Source organism: Antedon bifida, chromosome 5 (genome assembly GCF_963402885.1).
Source record: "Antedon bifida chromosome 5, ecAntBifi1.1, whole genome shotgun sequence".
In the NCBI taxonomy this organism is placed as follows: Eukaryota; Metazoa; Echinodermata; class Crinoidea; order Comatulida; family Antedonidae; genus Antedon; species Antedon bifida.
In genome coordinates this window covers 30,919,846-30,939,290 of record NC_136230.1, presented here as the reverse complement: position 1 = coordinate 30,939,290, position 19,445 = coordinate 30,919,846, and the positions used below count along the sequence as shown (strand labels likewise).

At 35.7% G+C, this 19,445-nt stretch overlaps 2 protein-coding genes and 2 non-coding genes across 8 annotated transcripts; 3 read left to right on the top strand and 1 right to left on the bottom strand.

Annotated features, from left to right (window-relative positions):
- Nucleotides 1-1,967: 1,967 nt before the first annotated feature.
- Nucleotides 1,968-7,502, bottom strand: LOC144843697 (fibroblast growth factor 9-like). 2 transcript variants are annotated; one of them, XM_078700587.1, is made up of 4 exons: nt 7,353-7,502; nt 4,759-5,039; nt 4,143-4,249; nt 1,968-2,253 (listed from the first exon to the last, which is right to left on the bottom strand). In XM_078700587.1, the coding sequence occupies exons 2-4, from the start codon at nt 5,015-5,017 to the stop codon at nt 2,020-2,022; spliced, it is 600 nt and encodes a 199-aa protein (XP_078556713.1). In that variant the 5' UTR covers nt 5,018-5,039; nt 7,353-7,502; the 3' UTR covers nt 1,968-2,019. The 2 variants fall into 2 exon arrangements, with proteins under 2 accessions (XP_078556713.1, XP_078556714.1); XM_078700588.1 differs by having other exon boundaries at nt 4,759-4,955.
- A 3,121-nt stretch (nt 7,503-10,623) lies between these two features.
- On the top strand, nt 10,624-10,705 carry Trnas-aga (transfer RNA serine (anticodon AGA)). The gene has a single exon. It is a non-coding gene; the product is annotated as a tRNA-Ser (tRNA).
- Nucleotides 10,706-11,221: 516 nt separating this feature from the next.
- Trnas-aga (transfer RNA serine (anticodon AGA)) lies at nt 11,222-11,303 on the top strand. Its single transcript has one exon. It is a non-coding gene; the product is annotated as a tRNA-Ser (tRNA).
- A 1,617-nt stretch (nt 11,304-12,920) lies between these two features.
- LOC144842148 (tRNA (carboxymethyluridine(34)-5-O)-methyltransferase alkbh8-like) lies at nt 12,921-19,304 on the top strand. Of its 4 annotated transcripts, none has more exons than XM_078698539.1 (12): nt 12,921-13,024; nt 13,415-13,572; nt 14,159-14,399; nt 15,463-15,600; nt 16,087-16,284; nt 16,587-16,657; nt 16,874-16,980; nt 17,191-17,321; nt 17,452-17,694; nt 17,909-17,955; nt 18,069-18,218; nt 18,445-19,304. In XM_078698539.1, the coding sequence occupies exons 2-12, from the start codon at nt 13,432-13,434 to the stop codon at nt 19,129-19,131; spliced, it is 2,154 nt and encodes a 717-aa protein (XP_078554665.1). In that variant the 5' UTR covers nt 12,921-13,024; nt 13,415-13,431; the 3' UTR covers nt 19,132-19,304. The 4 variants fall into 4 exon arrangements, with proteins under 4 accessions (XP_078554665.1, XP_078554663.1, XP_078554664.1 ...); XM_078698537.1 differs by having other exon boundaries at nt 12,924-13,051; XM_078698538.1 differs by having other exon boundaries at nt 12,954-13,094.
- Nucleotides 19,305-19,445: the final 141 nt, after the last annotated feature.

Here is a 19,445-nt window from a genome sequence, read left to right as displayed (position 1 = left end):
CCGTCTTCCGTTCCGTTAAACGGAACGAGTGAATGTAGCTTAAATCGGTAACAAAATATACGATTTGTATCCAGCCGCCGAACCGGTTCAATATGAACGTAAGCTTTTAAATCAAATAAAAATCAGTCGATTCCACGCTTTCTCAAATGCTGTTTATTTTCCACCAACAAAGTAACAAAAAAACATTAACACTGATTGAAATTACTTGATTTTATTGGTTTTTTTCTCAAAATACTCCGGCCAGACGATGATCTAGCCGCATGGTCAAACGTGTCTTAATGTAATATTATAAGTTTAAACAAAATTAAGTTGTGTCATTTTTTTAAAAGATATTATACATCATTGAAGCTAAGGCACTCAATATGATTTTTGCTAAATGCTTGGTTCCCACTAGAGACGCAACGCAAGAACGTAAACAGATTTGACCAATCACAAGCAATAAATGAACTGTCGCTCGCCATTGGTCAACTCGCTACGTTGCGTCACGTCCCAGTGAGAAACCAAGCTTTTAGCCTCTACACCTTCAAAGTTGTAGCCTGATTCGAACATGGGACTTGAACGGTAGCCTGGTGTGATTTTACCATTTTACGTGCCCATTGGGTAAAGTTTTACCCAAGCTTTCTAACCTATTAGACATGGCCAATTTTAACCGGAAGTTCCCAGCACGGAAAAAGGAGTCAAAGGCTACTGGAAATAACTAATTCAATTAAAATGATAGAAACTGCGTATAATGTTGTAAAAATGGAAGTGAAGAAACCGACCTAGATTTCATAAAGTTATTTTTCTATCAAGTTGACGTACAGGATAGTTTTAAAACGAAAGAAATATGTAATACTTTTATTTCAGTACCATTTGCACCCCCATCGGATAAGTTTTCTCCCGTCTCGTATAAATAAAAACTCATAAAATACATTAACAATATTAAATGCACTGTACTGACCTCACAAATGTAATGCATTTATTTCAGTAGTACCATTCACACCCGCAAAGATAAGTTCATACAGTCCATACATACATACATACATACATACAGTCCATACAGTAATATATGTACATACATACAGTACATACATACAGTCCATACAGTAATATATTTACATACATACATACATACATACATACAGTCCATACATACACACATACATACATACATACAGTCCATACAGTAATATATGTACATACATACAGTACATACATACAGTACATACATACAGTACATACAGTCCATACAGTAATATATGTACATACAGTACATACATACTGTACAGTCCATAGTGGTACAACAGTGCATAAATAAAAAACACTGACGTTTTTAAATATAGGCCCACATAAGCCTCTCATTCTATTTCCTGTATAAGGAAGAATACGTAAAAAGTTTGTTCAAAATGAGTTGTACAAGGCTAATGCCTGAATTAGCTACCCGCTCTATACAGTCACATTAAACTTCCTCTTTAATTCATAGAATAAAAAAAGTCGAGCGGAAACAACATACCACTGGCACTAGCCATTATGGTTATATTTCATTCGATGAAAGTTCATCTTTACCCTGAGTGAATAACAAAGTTGTATAGACGCATGTTTTAATTTTCTACCTCATAAAATCTCTTCCCAGTTTTAATATCCTGTTAATTTGACTACAAGTACTAAATAAATTAAATCTATATCAAAAGTCAAAATCATCAGTAAGATTCACCGGCACCGGCGGCCCGATACCCATGACATACATTTTTTATCTAGGCCTAGTTTCCCGTCGAGTGCACTTTTGATATTACACGTTTGTCGTCACATCTGAGGCATCATTGGTAGTTGTTTTTTTTTTGGTTAAAGCTTGATTCCCATTGGACGCAACAGGACATAAGCGCAACACAGTTTTGACCAATCATAAGCGACTGTTCGGATATAATCCATCGCGTAATCCTTGCGTTGCGCTTACGTAATTGCGTTGCGTCATGGGAACCAAACTTAAGTACTGTCATTAATCATTACTGTTTGTCTTTTCTAGACAAAAGTACATTAATTTTAGGATATCAAATAAAAATTACTTTTAAATCTAGTATCGTTGTCAGACGTTGTCACTCGCCCGCACTTATTAATAGCAAGGAAGCGGCCCTTACCATCCTTTACATGAATGTTCTGATTATCAGATCGAAATTGAATCAACGACTGAAAGGACACAAAACATGAAGGTGGTTTGAATTTTCCTCGCCATAAAATATCAAAGTTTTCCTGACAAAGTAGGTTGTCCTTCGTGTTCTGAAAAAATAAACGTATTATTAAAGGTAAATTAATTTATTAACTAGAATATATAATTAAGTCCAAGGCTGTCTAGATCTAGCACAGTAGATCCAATATACACTGAGGAGCCGGGATTCAGGTCAGGTGACCCGTAGGCCTACGTTATGTACGGAATCCAGAATTGGCTGAAGTGTGAAGCTCTATCAACAAGTCTCCGTATATGTGAAATAACGAACGAAACGTATGACTTTTACGTCTGTTGTCGGACCTCTAAACTGAAATGTCGCCTTTTCAACAATTACTACCGGTAGCTGTTAAGCGTGGTTCCCACTAGCGACGCAACGCAACGCAGCAACGTAATTGACGCAAAATGCTGTATTGCGTAATCACAAGTCGGACCGAAAACGCAACAGTGCTGAAAACATCGCGGGGGAAACATAGTTATTGGAATGACATCTTCTTACGTTCAGTAGGTTGCGTTACGAAGCGTCACTAGTGGGAACCAAGCATCGAAGAATTTTATTTTTTCGATTACGTGTAAATCAAATGTAAATCAAATAATAAAATTACGTTAACCTCAGTTACGTCAATCGTTTTTTACGTCTGCTGTCTTGCATTTTTTCGAGTACTTGTAAAGTCCATTGAATGATTACGTATAGATTTCAAGTCTGTATTTATTGTCTTGTTTTTAGTCCACCCGGCGTCGGCGTTTCAAATTTTGTCTGAAAATAATTCTGCGCTCAAGCATTATACGTATGACACGCTATTTGTGTCGAATATTTATCTTTTTAGTAATATTACGGTCTAGAACGTAGACTACGTATTGCACCAGTTGTCAATCATCAACATTAAGCTTACATAAGTCTCCAATGGAATGTAACAAAATATTTTGACAATTTATTTTGAGTAGATGGAGTTAATCTAGTTAAAGCATGTTGTTTAAAACAAGATATAGTATTAGTAATTGAATAATTACAATTTTATATTTGTTAAATTGGTATCATAACCACCCGATGAGCACCTAGGTCTAAATAGTTGTTAGGGTTAAGTATATAGGGGCCTACATTAAGTTGTAATGTAATTATTTTTCAGCATACCGCGCGAATATGCACAGTTGCCTGTCATATAAAAAGACGAATGCGCGTCACTTTGTGGGACGCTAAACTGGTCTGCTGAGAGCGTTTTTAATTTTCAATGGACATTGCTTACAAAATATGTGCCTCTTTCATTTATTTAAGGTGAATGTAATTGGACTTCCCATTAGCCCTAAACTTCGTCATTTTCTAACATTGCACCTGTTTTGAGTTTGGTCGGATCTACACGAGAATTAAACCCATTAATATCTAGGCCTCTTTTTAATGAAAGGATATCAAACATAAATGTGCGTGTTTTTCATGCGTACTCTCGCGGAAACAACCTTGATCTCTACCTAAATAATCATCTTGAACTTGAGCAGGTGTTTACATCCGCAGTAGGCCTAAAGTGGCACACATTACATTATAACAACATTACAGTGAAATGACATCATTGACAGTGACAACAATCCGGTAAAGTTCGTAGGTTCGAAAACCCCTACTCCTTTTCGCGAGCGACCTTTAAAACTTGAGAGAAACAGGGAAAAGGAGCCTAGTTCATGAACAATGTTGGTAATCCTATCTAGAAAGAAGGAAAGCGTCATCTTTTCTTGATTAGCTACCTTCTTTTTTTTCATCTTACTCATGCGTAAGGCAGATGCATGTGGACCCTGGTTTAGGAACCCTGAAGGGTTCGGGCGTTTTTAGCTTTTTCGACAAATTTTAATGCCTGATTTTTCCTCTTGGCACTGCTCAGGGGCCCCATAAGCTTCGGGCCTCTGGGTTTAGCCAGTGAGCGCTCATAGCCGTTACGCCACTGCTTGCTAAACTTACATTTCTTCCCGATATCTTCCCTGATTTGTCCATTGATAAATAGAGACCCGTTTCTGCACTGCGAATTGTGAATAGACTAGGACCAACAGACACCGTTATCACATATACTGAAAAAAATATATATTTAACGATTATGAATACAAAATAAAATGCGAATACCATGAAATGAAAGTTTGAACAACCAAGTTTAAACAATAAAACACGTGAGCCTAATCGCACTTTTTATTGACAGGAATTATATTTGACAGATGAGTATGGAAGGATCGATCTCTTTCATCGATTGATATCGATAAATACAAAAATAATGATAATGGGAGATAATGGAGACATATTTATTGAAATAGTAGAGAAGAGGCAAATAATGAAAAGGATAGCGGAGCAGCAACAGCAATGGATTGGACACATAATTAGGGAAAGAGGAATATTGAATATTGTAATAGAAGGAAGATAATATGAAGGTAAAACAAGAAGAGGAAGGAAAGGGATAGCTATGCTTGATAGATTAAAAAATAACAGTACATATTCGGAAATAAAAGAAGAAGCACTAAATAGAGAAGTATGGAGAAAGAAGAAGACTGCCAAATGGCAAATGATAAGTTAGGTAGGTATAACATACCATATCTATGTTTACAGCTAGTTGTACCGCTGACATGGCCATCAGCTCCAATCATTAGAAAATACCCGGTTCGAGATATTATTCGTTGTAGTGCATTGTGGGTACTTTCTGTTAGGTGGTAAACACTTGTAGAATTGGGTTGTTTGTTTTTGTCTTCTATGTTGACTTTTTCCAATCTGTTACTAGATCTAGCAGTTCTAATGGCAAATACTGAATTGACGACTGCCCACAAAAAATATAGTTTTGTGATTGCATTCATTATACCAGCTGTATACTTCAATCTGAAATAGAAAAATAAGAAGTTATATACATTACAAATAACATGAACAAATTAAAAATCAGACTTTGAATAGGCGGCCATTTTGAAGTTCAAGTTCCGTAGAATCAATGTCATCCCTTATAAAAAGATAAAATAAACGGTTAAATTCAACCAACACTCTTTTCTGCTGTAACTGTTATGATATTTAAATGAAATATTTAATACAAAAGTTGTTTTTTAAGGTGGGACAATATCATTAAATTGGTAGAAAAACGGGGGTGGGAGGGATGGGCTTCGATTTACAAAAGACAAGATGTGTGGAAGGCAGGCGTATATCTATATCATAAAGAGGTTACAAAGATCGCGTAATTCATTTGTACAATTTTTGGTTCAAATATGGTAGGAAATAGGCCTACATCGTTGTTTAGTACCTAATTTATCACAATTTCTCATCGTCTTAATTTGACAAATAAATAATTCATGCCTTATCTTGCCATGCATAAATGTACCTCTGCAACCTGCTCCACTTTCCAAAATTAGGTAACATAATGAGTCGACCTTGTGTTTACTTGAATGTTAGGGATGATATTTCGTGTCATTTTACGTACGCCAATTAATATGATACAGTAACGTGTGTTGGTATTAGTGACAGTTGGCTAGAAACTAGTTCATCTTCAGGGGGTATCGCACTTTGAGTACCACAAAACTGGGCTCTTTTTTGGACAGACTTCTTTACAATATTTAAAATCATTTGCACTTTTTTTATTCACACATAAAAGCAACGCATTCATCACTTGCACTCATCACTCACACTTACCGACTAACCATTTTGACAATATGACCTAGGCTGACTTTGGTTGTGCTCGTTAAAATATTAGTGTAATTTTTTTTTTTTTTTTTTTTGGTGACACTACAGAGACCATGGTTTAATGAATTCATAATCCATGCAGAGAGTTACAAACTTTGGTTGTACTCGTTAAAATATTAGTGGATCCAATCTATTTTTAAATCTAAAAGTTTATTACCTCACTTAAGCACTTTCAATTAACATGCCCTGTGCTATAAGTCTATTTTGATTCATACTTATAGGAAATTATTACCTTTTTAGCTTTTTACAATTGTAATATGTCGCACATAATTATTATACTTTTCCCTTATGCCTATGACCACTTATGCAATTTACATTACTGACTATATAGTTGTATAGGACTACATCCATTTGGTCTAAAATCACATCTTTCAACTTTGGACAGAACTTGAGTGCCATTTTATCTAACCATTTTCATCAGTGGTGTGTGACATGAACCAAATTCCCCCGGGCCGGGAAATGCACCCATTCCTGGAGCCTTGATGTCTCGGCCTTTCAAAATTGTGTGATCCGTCTGTCAATCAAATATTTCGACAGTAATTTCTTTCAGGTTTTCAGAATCGGTACGTAACAAACTTCATAATTAATGCGTGAGTAAACATTGTTTGTGTCACAAACGGGAACCAACGACGTAAGCAGGGTGACATCAAAACACGTTGTTTTCTGCTTTGTGCGTACGTCGATAATTCAATCGAGAGTATATTTTCAAACGTTGCGTCGCTCTTGTTGAGGCAGGATTTAAGCTTGGTTCCCACTAGGACGCTAGGACGTAACGCAACGCAAAGTGATTTAAGCAATCTCAAGCGATGGATTATTCCAACAGTCGCGTATGATTGGTCAACTCGCTTGCGTTGCGTCTACGTCCTTGCGTTGCGTTCTAGAGTGGGAACCAAGCTTCATTAGAGGCGCAACGCAAGTGAGTTGACCAATGACAAGCCACTGTTTGAATCGCTTGTGATTGGTCAAATAAAACGTTGCGTTAAGTTCTTGCGTTACGTCGCTAGTGGGAATCAAGCTAAACATTAATGAAACATTTTTAGATTACGTGACTTTAACGTAACGTTTTAATACAAGTTAGTCAAACGTTACCCATCACAGCGGCCAGCAAACGACATTTACACACACCGGGGTGAAAATCATATAAAACTAAATTATGACGTATGGCGTAAACTCTGGAGACGTACCGCAAGCGATGTGACAGGGCACATGCCACAATGCAAGCAACAACGTTTTGACAACATCTGAGCAACACCAACCACCAACAGTTATAACGCCCCTGAAATGTTTTTTTATAAAGGTTTTGAGAGAGCTTTTGTTGTTTTGTTGCTAATCTGTTGGGTAGATAATGTGAAAGAAGAAATAGCCCCCTTGTTTAAATTTAAATTCGTACTGTCCCCTTATGCTAGCTGCTATCAAACACAAAACAAATATAGACTTTAGGCTAAGGCAAATTTTCAAAAAACTTACCTTAAATTTGAAATAGTATGTTCACGGTCATTAAAATAAGGTCCAGTGTGGCTAATTCCAGACACTGAATATGTTGTAAGCTATTTCGTCTTCTTCACGAGTGTTGTTGCTAATCTTGAAAGTTTGAAGTTTTAAAGTATTGAAGAATATCACGCCCTCTGCCGATTGATAACTTTATTATTCGCCGGGTGAGATTTCAAACGGAACTCAAGGTAATCAGATGCAATTTCGCAGGGCCAGTAAAAATGAACCGTAATCTATCACTCTACAGTCAGAATGACACCGCGAAAACATTTCACAAGTGCATCACACGATGAAAATATCATCGTTTGTGTAACGCGCGCGCATTAACTTTGTTGCTATGCTTAAAGATTGGTTCCCACTAGCAACGCAACTTTATCAATTTTTTTTTTCGTTTACTTTCCTAATGAAATATTTTTATTGCATATAATGTAATCAAAACATATCTTTATCATATCTATTTTTTCATAAAATTCTTACTATGTCACTTTATTTTATGTTTCAGGCTTGCCCAACACAAGGTCCTCCTTCATAGGGATCAAGCCTTCTTTCAATGTTTCTTTGTCATTTTATGTATCTCCTTTTATTTTGTTACTGTCATTGAAAGTAAATAAATGTTTAAATGCATACAAAAAAAAACGTAACGCAATACATGCAACGTAAGAAAATGCCCTTCCAATAATTGTGTTTGCCCCCGCCTGCGTGAAATCAAACCTACGATGTTTGCAGCACTATTGCGTCGTCGGTTCCCACTTGTGATTACGCAATACAGCACTTTGCGTCAAAACGTCGCTGCGTTGCGTTGTTACGTTGCGCCACAAGTGGGAACCACGCTTTATAAAGCAGATTTCACCTTCGAAGAAGGCCTACATTGAACTTGACCATCTTATTCTATAAAAGTCACTATAATTGAACCATGACATGGCCTACATTGTAACCGCTGCTGTGCTGTTGTAGACAGATGAGACACAAACGATAAGTGAATATAACAATTAAATATATTCCAGCAATAATTATACGCATGTTTTGTTATCTGTTGCTGAGAACCTGCGAACGGTCAGCTGTCAAACTGAATTTGAAAATGTTTCTATTGATTGACAACGTACGGTATTTGTTCAGTTTCATCCACTAAAAAGAACTTTCTTCTTTTACTTACATTGTGATAGCTGGAGTCTGCATTTTTGCAACAATAATAGTATGGAATGTTCATTGTAAAGCTTGGTTCCCACTAGCGACGTAACGTAACGCAACGCAAATGCCCTTCTAATAATTCTGTTTTCCCCCGCCTGCGTGAAATCAAACCTGTGATGTTTGCAGCACTGTTGCGTCGTCGGTTCCCACTTCTTGTGATTACGCAATAATATGTGGATGCGTTGCGTCGCTAGTGGGAATCACGCTTAAAGGCGTACACAAAAATCAATGAAAGCCGAACCAAGAACATGATTTCAAACTCAACATCAAAATGTTCCTGAGATGATTGACATATCCTGTAAATGTTTTTATAATTGGCATAACTTTTGGTGGTCATGTCATTTTAATTAATTACCTCCGCTATCCCATCAACGAATGACCTTTTTGTACACCCGAGCTTAACTCCTGGTAGGCCTACTAACCATTTAATACAGGCTCACTGCTGATGATGGGTCCATATGGACATGATGATGTCATTTCACTACCATATTAAGCATGTCACTACCATATTTGGGCACATCACACTTTTTTTTGTCCAACTAGTTTGATAGTGTAGACAGATCTTTATATTGAAAGGAGTTTTTTGTCTTCATTCATTTGAGGTGGCATTTTCTCTCCTTTTTTGGAATTGGATAGCGATAAAGTTTTGCGCAGTGTGATTGACATCTTAAGCTCTATCAATTTAGCATTAGTATACATTTATAATTCCTTACGTGATATCATGAAGGGGCAGGCGGAAACGAAATGATTGATGTGGCCCCCATCTGCAGCTTAGTATGTGTGTTCAGCATGTTTACCGAATATAATCAATTAGTAGTGTGACATCCTGTACTGTTATGTAGCTTATGTATTGATCTATCTGATAAAATGCTTTTAAGGGAAATTACTTTGTCGAGTGGTTTATGGTGAGAAAATGATGTGAATTAAGCGTCTTAAGAAAGTGAGTTGACGACCAATCAAGTGACAGTTCGGATGATCCATCGCGTCGTGAATTGTCAACAATTCGCTTGCGTTGCACTTGCGTCATTTCAAGGATGTACAATTCAAATAATTTGACCAATCACAATCGACAGCCAGCCATCCGTAACTTGTTATTGCGCGTGCATAACGCCTGCCTCACAAAGTCACAACAAACGATGGTATAGAACCATGGGTGTTGGCTGATATCTCTGGTGGTATATTGGTCACGTGAGGGTGTAAAGCTAACACTATCAAAGTGTGACCAAAAAAAAACGTGTGATGTGACCAAATGTGGTAGTGATATGACGTCATCGTGTCAATCCATATAATGGGCACATCACATTGTTTTTGTCACATAAAGTTTGATAGTGTAGAAGAGCTTTAAGTTGAAATGACTTACCATGACTCCGCTGTCCTCTCCAACCAAGCAGTAGGCCTACTTTAGTTTCTGCTTTCCGGTTGCCCTATTTGTTTTATGGCAATCATAATAAAATGGCTTGTCTTTATTTTTCAATATTGTTATAATGCATTAAGTACCTACTAGGCCTACTAATAGAAGGTCTTTGAAAGGTATTTAACCTCATAAAATACGTGAAGAATATTTTAACATTAGAGCTGAGATTAATGAAAACTAGTTGGAGTAATTATAAATAAAATCACGTTTTGAAAATGATTTGTACATGCACAAAAATTGCTGTAGGCCTATGTAATCCAGATTTAAATTATTTTAATCTGAAATGGAATGCATTAATTTTAATTTAATGTGTTTAAAGTCTGTTTAAAAGTTCAATGGGCTACAATTTTTCTTTATTATACCGTCCAGTTTCAACCAACAGCAGGTAACCATGACCGAGTGGTGAAAAGGCGGAAACTAATAAAGGCCCTATTGAGGTGTTTACATACACCGCGCAATTCTGCCGATTACGAGTTCACTATATGGGTAGCTATAGCCTTATATTATAAATACGGCCTACTTTTTCCCCTAAATGTTGCACTTCAACTAGAGTACTACAATTTCTACCAACAAAGGCAGTCCAAGTATTTAAAAGCGATAGACCAGTCTTTTAGACTTGTCTTTTTAAACAATTAAATGAACACAGTAGTCGTGGCCGAGCGGTTAAGGCGATAGACTAGAAATCTATTGGGGTCTCCCCGCGCAGGTTCGAATCCTGCCGACTACGAATTATTTTACCAGTATTTTCTTTTTGTGGTTTATGAGATACGGGTATTAATCTAATTCTAGAGATACCTTGACTGCATCCGTCGGGTGTAATGTACTTTTCTGTTTGTTATTTTTAAAGAGGGTGATCCATCCAGCAATTGCTGATCATTAGGGACCCTCAGAGGTTCACAAGACAAACATTATACACAAGATGCTCTACATAAACAAAGTCTTATTACAAGTCTTTGGGAGTGGAGTTGTAATTTTGTCCTTAGAAAAAATCCTGACATGTGACGGGACTTGAACCCAGGACCCTTAGAGTGATAGCCAAGCATCATAACCACCAAGCCACAACTCCACTACTTTGCATTATTGTTTTTTTCTCACTTTTTTTACTTTTTTAATCAAATTTTTAAAAGCTACTTCTATCAACAAAAGGATCTCTGGGTATTTAAAAGCGATAGACTATAAAGCTATAGAAACATGAGTTTTATTAAATGTTTTTACTTTGTCCTTTTAAGCATTGACATGTACAGTAGTCGTGGCCGAGCGGTTAAGGCGATAGACTAGAAATCTATTGGGGTCTCCCCGCGCAGGTTCGAATCCTGCCGACTACGATTTATTTTACCAGTATTTTCTTTTTGTGGTTTATGAGATGCGGGTATTAATCTAATTGTAGAGATAACTTGACTGCATCCGTTGGGTGTAATGCACTTTACATTAGGGGGCCTACTATCTTATCTCACAAATGTATTTAAAAGCGATAGACCAGGGAGTTAATTAACAATTCCCTGGATAGACTATAAAGCTATAGAAACATGAGCATGAGTTTTATTAAATGTTTTCACTTTGTCCCTTTAAACGGTTAAGGCGATAGACTAGAAATCTATTGGGGTCTCCCCGCGCAGGTTCGAATCCTGCCGACTACGAATTATTTTTACCCTATAGCGTTTGTGCAATTTGATGTATTTTTTGTAGTTTTATTGTTTTTTATTGTCAATTATGCCAAGCAAAATGAATTTCCATTTAAAGTGGACCAATAACATTTCTTGAATGTTGGGTATAATTTTATTGTGTATTAGGTCTATCCCCATCAATATAAAGATATTTAAATGTAGGCCCTTATTGCTTTATCGTTTTGATTTAGCTTTTTGCTTATTTTATTATGCATGTTCCGATCCAGTCACATACCCGTCATTATTTTCAGTAATTTGCCTTTGGATTAATACGTTTACTTATAGCATTAAGCTCTGTCTTCACTATCAAACTTTATGTGACAAAAAAATGTGATGTGCCCATATATGGACATTATGATGTCATATCATGGACCAGGTCCATGGTCATATCACTACCATATGGGCACATCACACTTTTTTTTGTCAAACTAGTTTGATAGTGAAGGCAGCTTTAGTTTATCTTCGTCATTTTAATGTAATGAATGACATTTCCATCCATAGAAGAAATGAATATTATCAAGAGTCGGTCATGATACATAAATGTTTGAGTATCACATTTCAATGTTTCTGTTTGGAAACAAATAATTTCCCATTAAATTTGAGCCTTTCAAATGCAATTTATTCAAATGTTGCCTGATTTTGATGATGAGGTGTAGCCCTTTGACCCTCATTACTCTACACCAGAGCTCATGTCTCATAGCATTAATGGCTTAAGCCTATCATCAGACGAGACGTCTGAACACCTGCTCACGATGAAGGCCTTAATACTTTTAGATAATTTGATAAAATTTTATATTGACCTTTAAAAGTCGGTTTTCATGTGAATTGTGCCAATATTTTTTTTTATGTGACATGAAAGGAAATTAATGATTTTATTTTGTTTGGTAACGATCGAATGTTAACATTATATTTCATACAACATATTTATTTTCGTGCTATGTTTTTAAGGTTGACTTGAAATGTAAATTTCCTGAGATAAGCGTAAAGAACCTTGTATAATCGTTGTCGAAAACATTGAAATATGATGTTTTTTTAAAGTTTTATTACCGGTGGGATATGGGCCAGATAGATAAGACCTAGGCGGTTCCTAGGCCTATTGCAATTGGGAACAGTGTTGTTTTTGGTCAAGAAAGATACAAAACTAATTTGTAATATCTTTGTACTGAAAAATAAATTAATAACGATAAAGTACAGTGCAGCAGTTAAAACTTCCACGAAAAAAAAAATGAATATAAAAAATGTTAGTTAGTCGTAGGGGGCGATATACTACTTTTAGGCAGAGAGAGAGAGATGAGAGATGAGCAGAGCTAGCAGCTAAAAGATTGAAGAAAAGAAAAGAAAAAGTGTGGAAGATTTATGATTTTGAAGAAGGAAGATAGAATGTACTGTATAACCACATTGTAAAAGAGGTTGCGCAGTATTATCTATATTTACTAGGTTTTGAAAATAAAGGTTAGGCCTAAAATAAAGGCATCATCAAAATGATAAGGCAGGCTAAACTTAGCTAGCTAGGCGCTAGGCCTAGGCCTACTAAATGTGTATGAACTAACGAGATGATTAGGCATAGTGGATGGAGGTATAGTAGGCGGGGGCTAGCTAGGGCCAGTCCTGCCTAGGCTCTGTATGGTCGGGATAGCTACTGCCCTGAACACTAAGCATAACTAGGCCTCCTACTGGGCTAGTACTGTGGTGTGGCGATAGTGTCAATTTTAAAGGATAAGAGTAATTATAATTAAAAATTAATATTTCAAATATTTTAATATTTATTTCAGATGAATACCAGTGAAGTATGAAGAACGAAAGTATGAATTGTGATGTAACCCAAAAAAAATCAACAAAACAAGATCGTAAATTGGGGAAGAAATTAAACAAGTGTCGTCATCTTCTGCTCAAGCATGAAAATATAAAGCCAAGCTACCATCCAACCAAGGTATGTCACTGTGATATACAGTATGAGTTAGTAGGTTTTTGATGAAAGGTATTTTAGAAAAGATGAAAAAATGTTTTGTTCACATTGCTTAACAGGACACTGAGCTCGCCTTGCCAAGATAGGAACTCGTAACTGTCCTTTGATCTTATGTCTGGCTGTGACAAATACCAACAGTACTGTACTATGTATATATTCTCTGTGGGGCTTGGTGTCTATTAAGGGGCGTGGAGCTGAGCTGTCGAAGCCACAGAAATACCCTTTGATCTCCGGAGCTCAGCATCCTGTTGTTAGATTGCCTTGGCCAAACTCTGGTAATTTCATAGACTGGTGTTGGCATCCCAGTGTGTGTAAAGCCTAAAGGTGATGTTGAAGGAGTATTAGTTTGTCAGTGTAAAGAGTGAGAGATTAAAAACTATGTGAGGCTTTGTTGCCAATCTACCTGACCTACCTTACCATTGATATTGCAAAATTTAGCATCCATCTCAACACTATGTAAGATTCCGCATTTGAATATAGCTATACTTGTGAAAATACAATGGCACATGGGTTTATTAAACTATTATATACCATTTAAACTTTCCTATAGGATATATTTGTTGCAAATGGAGGGTTACTAAACCAAATTCAGCACCATGAGATGGTTGAGTTGTTCGGACAGTACAGCGGATTGGAAAGAGTCTTCATGGTAGAGGGCAAACCATACAGCTTTGTGAGCTTTAAAACATCGTCTTTTGCAGAGAAAGCATTTCAAAATTTGCAGGCTTTTGAATTGCATGACAAACTAGGACCAGAGAAGGTTGTGCTTTATCTTTTGTATGTAAATGATGGTATGTGTAATGTTATAGTATGGTTCTCAATTGGACGAAACGCATAAGAATGTAAGCCTACGGTACAGTGGCATAACGGCTGCTCACTGGCTAAACCCAGGGGCCCCGGAGCTTATGGGGCCCCTGAGCAGTGTCCAGAGGAAAAACAGGCATTACAATGTGTTGTAAAAGGCTAAAAATGCCAGAGGCCTCCAGCGTTGGAAGGCCACTTAGGGTTTCTACCTCTGGCCTCTACCTTACGCCACATTTGCTACAATAAGTAATTTGACCAATCATGACACGATGGTGATCCATCAATGATTGGTCAACTCACTTGTTTTGCTTACGTCGATGCATTGCGTCCCAGTGGGAACCAAGCTTGAATTATTACTGTCAACTAATGTCTTTAAAGGCTTGGAAATATGAATTATGATAATCTAAAACATTATTATATTTGTCAGTACACACAGAGCATGTAATTAAATGGCAGGAAATTACATTATGGCAAGCGCCTGTAACCATTATTATAACATACTTAGCATAATTTATATTTACAAAATGACGCTAACGTATTTCCTCCACCCACGTTCAACAAATAATATATTATGCCAAGCGCCTGCAACCATTATTATAACATACTTTTCCTAATTTATATTTCCAAAAATGACACTAAAATTTACCCCCACGTACAACAAGTATTATAATATATTACGCCAAGCGCCTGCAACCATTATTATAACATACTTGGCGTAATTTATATTTCCAAAAATGACACTAACACTTACCTCCACACAACAAGTATTATAATATATTAGCCAAGCGCCTGCAACCATTATTATAACATACTTGGCGTAATTTATATTTCCAAAAATGACACTAACACTTACCTCCACACAACAAGTATTATAATATATTATGCCAAGTGCCTGCAACCATTAATATAACATACTTTCCCTAATTTATATTTCCAAACATGACACTAACACTTACCTCCACACAACAAGTATTTGTACTTATATCTACAGTTTAATTCATTTATTCTGCCATTTTAAAATTATATAAGTAAGTTTTATTTTCTTTGCAGTTCCAGCGTATATAAGGAACATCCCAGATACAAGTACCCTACCCCCAGGTCTGCACTTAATTCAGGACTTCATAGATGAGGCCTTAGAACAGCAGTTACTTTATAGCCTTCAATGGGACACTAGTACCCTCGAAACAGGTATTGTTCTTTCAAACCAAGCTGACATTTTCAAACCTTTTTTCAACCTTTTTACTAATTATATAATTTTGAACGAAATTATTATATAAATTTTATCTTTGTTTTTTTAAATGTATATTTTATTATCAATTTGTAATTGGTGCCTTGCACTGTTGGTTGTAAGAATAAAGAAAGAAATTAACTTTGGATTAAAGCCTATGTTTGATTTCTTTCTTTATTCATCCAAAAATTAAAAAAACAAATACATAAATATAACATAATATATAATAAATAAATAATAAATAAGGAAGAAGAGAAAAGGCAACTTCATGCCTATCTAGCTCTACTCCCTGTATAACTATAACATTTGAATTTTATTCAAATCAAACAAATCATATTATAATAAATTTAATTACTAATAAATAATATTATAATAGTAATAATAATAGATGTAGATATATATGTTGCTCCTCCTCTACCATTCATGTCTCTGTATCTACTTTATAGATCAAGTGCTTAAACAACGAAAGGTTCAACACTTTGGTTATCGGTTCTGTTACAATACCAATGATGTTGATCGCGTCAATCCGCTGCCTGGTGGTTTGGGTGTGTTGTATCAAGGAATAGCTGATAGGATTTTAACCTCTGACCTTGTTAAATACCCTCTAGATCAGCTCACTATTAATCAGTACCAACCAGGACATGGTAAGGCTCTTAAGCTCTGTCTACACTATCAAACTTTATGTGAAAAAAAGTGTGATGTGCCCATATATGGACATGATGATGTCATATTCATATCACTACTATATTTGGGCATATCACTACCATATTTGGGTGCATCACACTTTTTTGTCAAACTAGTTTATAGTGTGACTGAGCTTTAGAAGTGAAAGTTTAATTTTTTTTTATACATATACACTGACCATATAATGACATTGTATATGATCTAATGGATTCTTTTGATCTAAAGATAGTAACTACCAACTTAAAATGTACTTTTCTTTTAGGAATACCATCCCATGTTGATACTCACTCTGCATTTGAAGATGGCTTCTGTTCATTAAGTTTAGGCTCACAGGTTTGTTTGCATTGCATGCATCCCCCAAGCTCTATTACTGAATAGTGTATTTCTTTTTTTCTATCTTACTGTACTGTGATTATTAGTGTATGCCAAATTCAACATCACCAACATTCCTGAAAATTTTAAACATACTAAAACTAATACAATCATTAAAAATAACTCTGAACCATAATGTCCTCCATTTTTCTCTGCCATTTCTCTTCTCTTCTACAGGTTGTAATGTTGTTCACCCATCCAAATGGTTGTCAAGTACCTTTGGTTTTACCACCAAGAAGTCTGCTGGTTCTCTCTGGTGAGGCACGCTATCTCTGGTCTCATGGGTAAATATCAATTTCTGTGTATTTATTTCCTTAACTTTCGTTTTTTAATATGCGATGTAATATAGTGTGTATAATAGTGCATACAGAGGCAGGTGTCATGGAGGTTTACAATATTTGAGTTAAAGGTCTTTAAGCCAATCAGCATCAGGCAGGGAATACCTGCCTTTTTAAAAAATGTTGAATTTACATTATCGGTATATATTCGTGTAGAATAATATCAAGAAAAAGTGATGTAGTACCAACCAAAGACGGGTTAAATATGGGAGCCCTAACTGTAGTTCCAAGAGGCGTCCGCACTTCCTTTACCTTCAGATCAGTGAAGTGGACTCCATGTAAATGCGGTAAGTTGCTTAAAAGAAATCTACTGTACTGAAGTACTGTACGTGATAGCAGGCTTACATTTTCATTGTATTAATAGGCTTCTTTAACCAGTATAAGTTTCAGGGAATACACAAACAATTTGTCTTCTAGAATTTGCTGAAAGATGTGACAGCCAGGGGTATGTGAAAGACTCTGAGGCAGTAAGTAGCACTTCCAAGACTCCAGTTAAGCTGCCAAGCACAGAGCATGAAGCAGCTACGTTAGAAGCCAGTCATGTTCACGATGTGTACGACAATATAGCGTCACATTTCAGCGAAACAAGATATAAGGCATGGCCGCCAGTTGTTGACTTCCTGCAGGGGATACCGTTTGGCTCAGTTGTCTTGGATGTAGGTAAGGAACAGTCAAAATGTGGTTGTTATACACTAGCACAGTAAAATTATTAAAGCAAACAGTATTTATTGTATTAAGCTGTGATTTACTAAATATGGTAGTGATATGCCTAAATATGGTAGTGATATGACATCATCATGTCCATATATGGGCACATCACATTTTTTTTGTCACGTTAAGTTTGTAGCTTAACTAAAGAATTTTCTTTTTTTAGGCTGTGGAAACGGAAAATATCTTGGAATAAATTCAAACCTTTATAAGGTAGAATATGTTACTGCATTTTGTAATTAATTAATTGTAATAAAAAATATTCTAATGCAAATTATAATAAACTAAATACAGTTCAATCAATGTAAGTTTAATGTTTTTGATAGTTTGGATGTGATCGTAGTCGGAATCTTGTCAGTGTGTGTCGCGAGAGGTCGCATCAAGCTTTTGTTTGTGACTCGCTTTCCTTACCAGTTCGTAGCAATTCTCTGGATGTCTGTATTTGTATTGCTGTTCTACATCATTTTACAACTGTGGTAATTATTTTTTTAAATTTTTTGTTCAATACAATCCAATTTTATTTTATTTTCTGCAATTGAAGCTTTAGCATAATGCGCTCTATAAAGCTCTATCTACACTATTAAACTAGTTTGACCAAAAAAAAAATGATATGATAATGATATTCCTAAATATGTCGCAGTAGACAGAGCTTTAGTCTATAAGGAATTGCTAATAATTATGCATACTTTGTATCTTTTGCAGGAGAGAAGGTTACACGGGCTCAAAGAAATCGTTCGCGTTTTAAGGCCCGGTGGTAAAGCTCTGGTTACCGTGTGGGCATTAGAACAAGAAAAGAATAAGAAAAAATCAACATACTTGAAAAAGACAAAATCAGATGCCATCACTAATAGTCGTGCAATACAAGATGGAAAGATTGAGAATAAATTGGGTGTAGAAAATATAAGTATTTCTAATTTGAATATAGAAGGATTATCAGATGACAAATTATGTTCCTCAGAAGAAGCAACTCAAGATGATAAAATAGATTCCTTAAAAGTTAGTGGAGAAGAAGCAGGGACCACTTTATTGAACAGTTCTGATTTATCAGAAATTACTGGAAAATCAGAATCTGCTACCTCAGAAATTACCATCAATGAAAATTTAGCTAGCTTAGGAGATACCAGTGTAGAAACACCAGTTAATTCCGACTTGAACGTACACTCTAACAGAACTCAGTTCAAACAGCAAGACATGCTTGTACCATGGCATTTTAAAAAGCCAGGAGAGAAAGTGACAAGTGAAAAAGATTTTGAAGTGTATCACAGGTTCTACCACGTGTTTGTGGACGGAGAGTTGGAGTCTTTATGTTCACAACTTTCTGATGTCACGATTGAAAAATGTTATTATGTAGAAGGGAACTGGTTTATAATATTTCAAAAGAATTTATAATAATTCATTATTAAACAGATGAAAAAATATGTGTGGTCATTGGTGCGGAAAAGGAAATGTTTGTTCTGTAAGATTCTTTATATTTGATATCCAATTAATTACAAATTCAGTATTAAATTGTTGATACTGTATATTTTTATGCAACTCGGATTGAAATAAATTAAATCAACAAATATTTAGTATCTTCTTTTTTTACATTTATTATTCATTCAACAGTATTGCCAAACAAATATTAAATAAAAAAATTCAAAATAACAACTAATAGCGTTGATTTCACAAATTGTTAATATTACTGTACATTGTACAGTTCTATT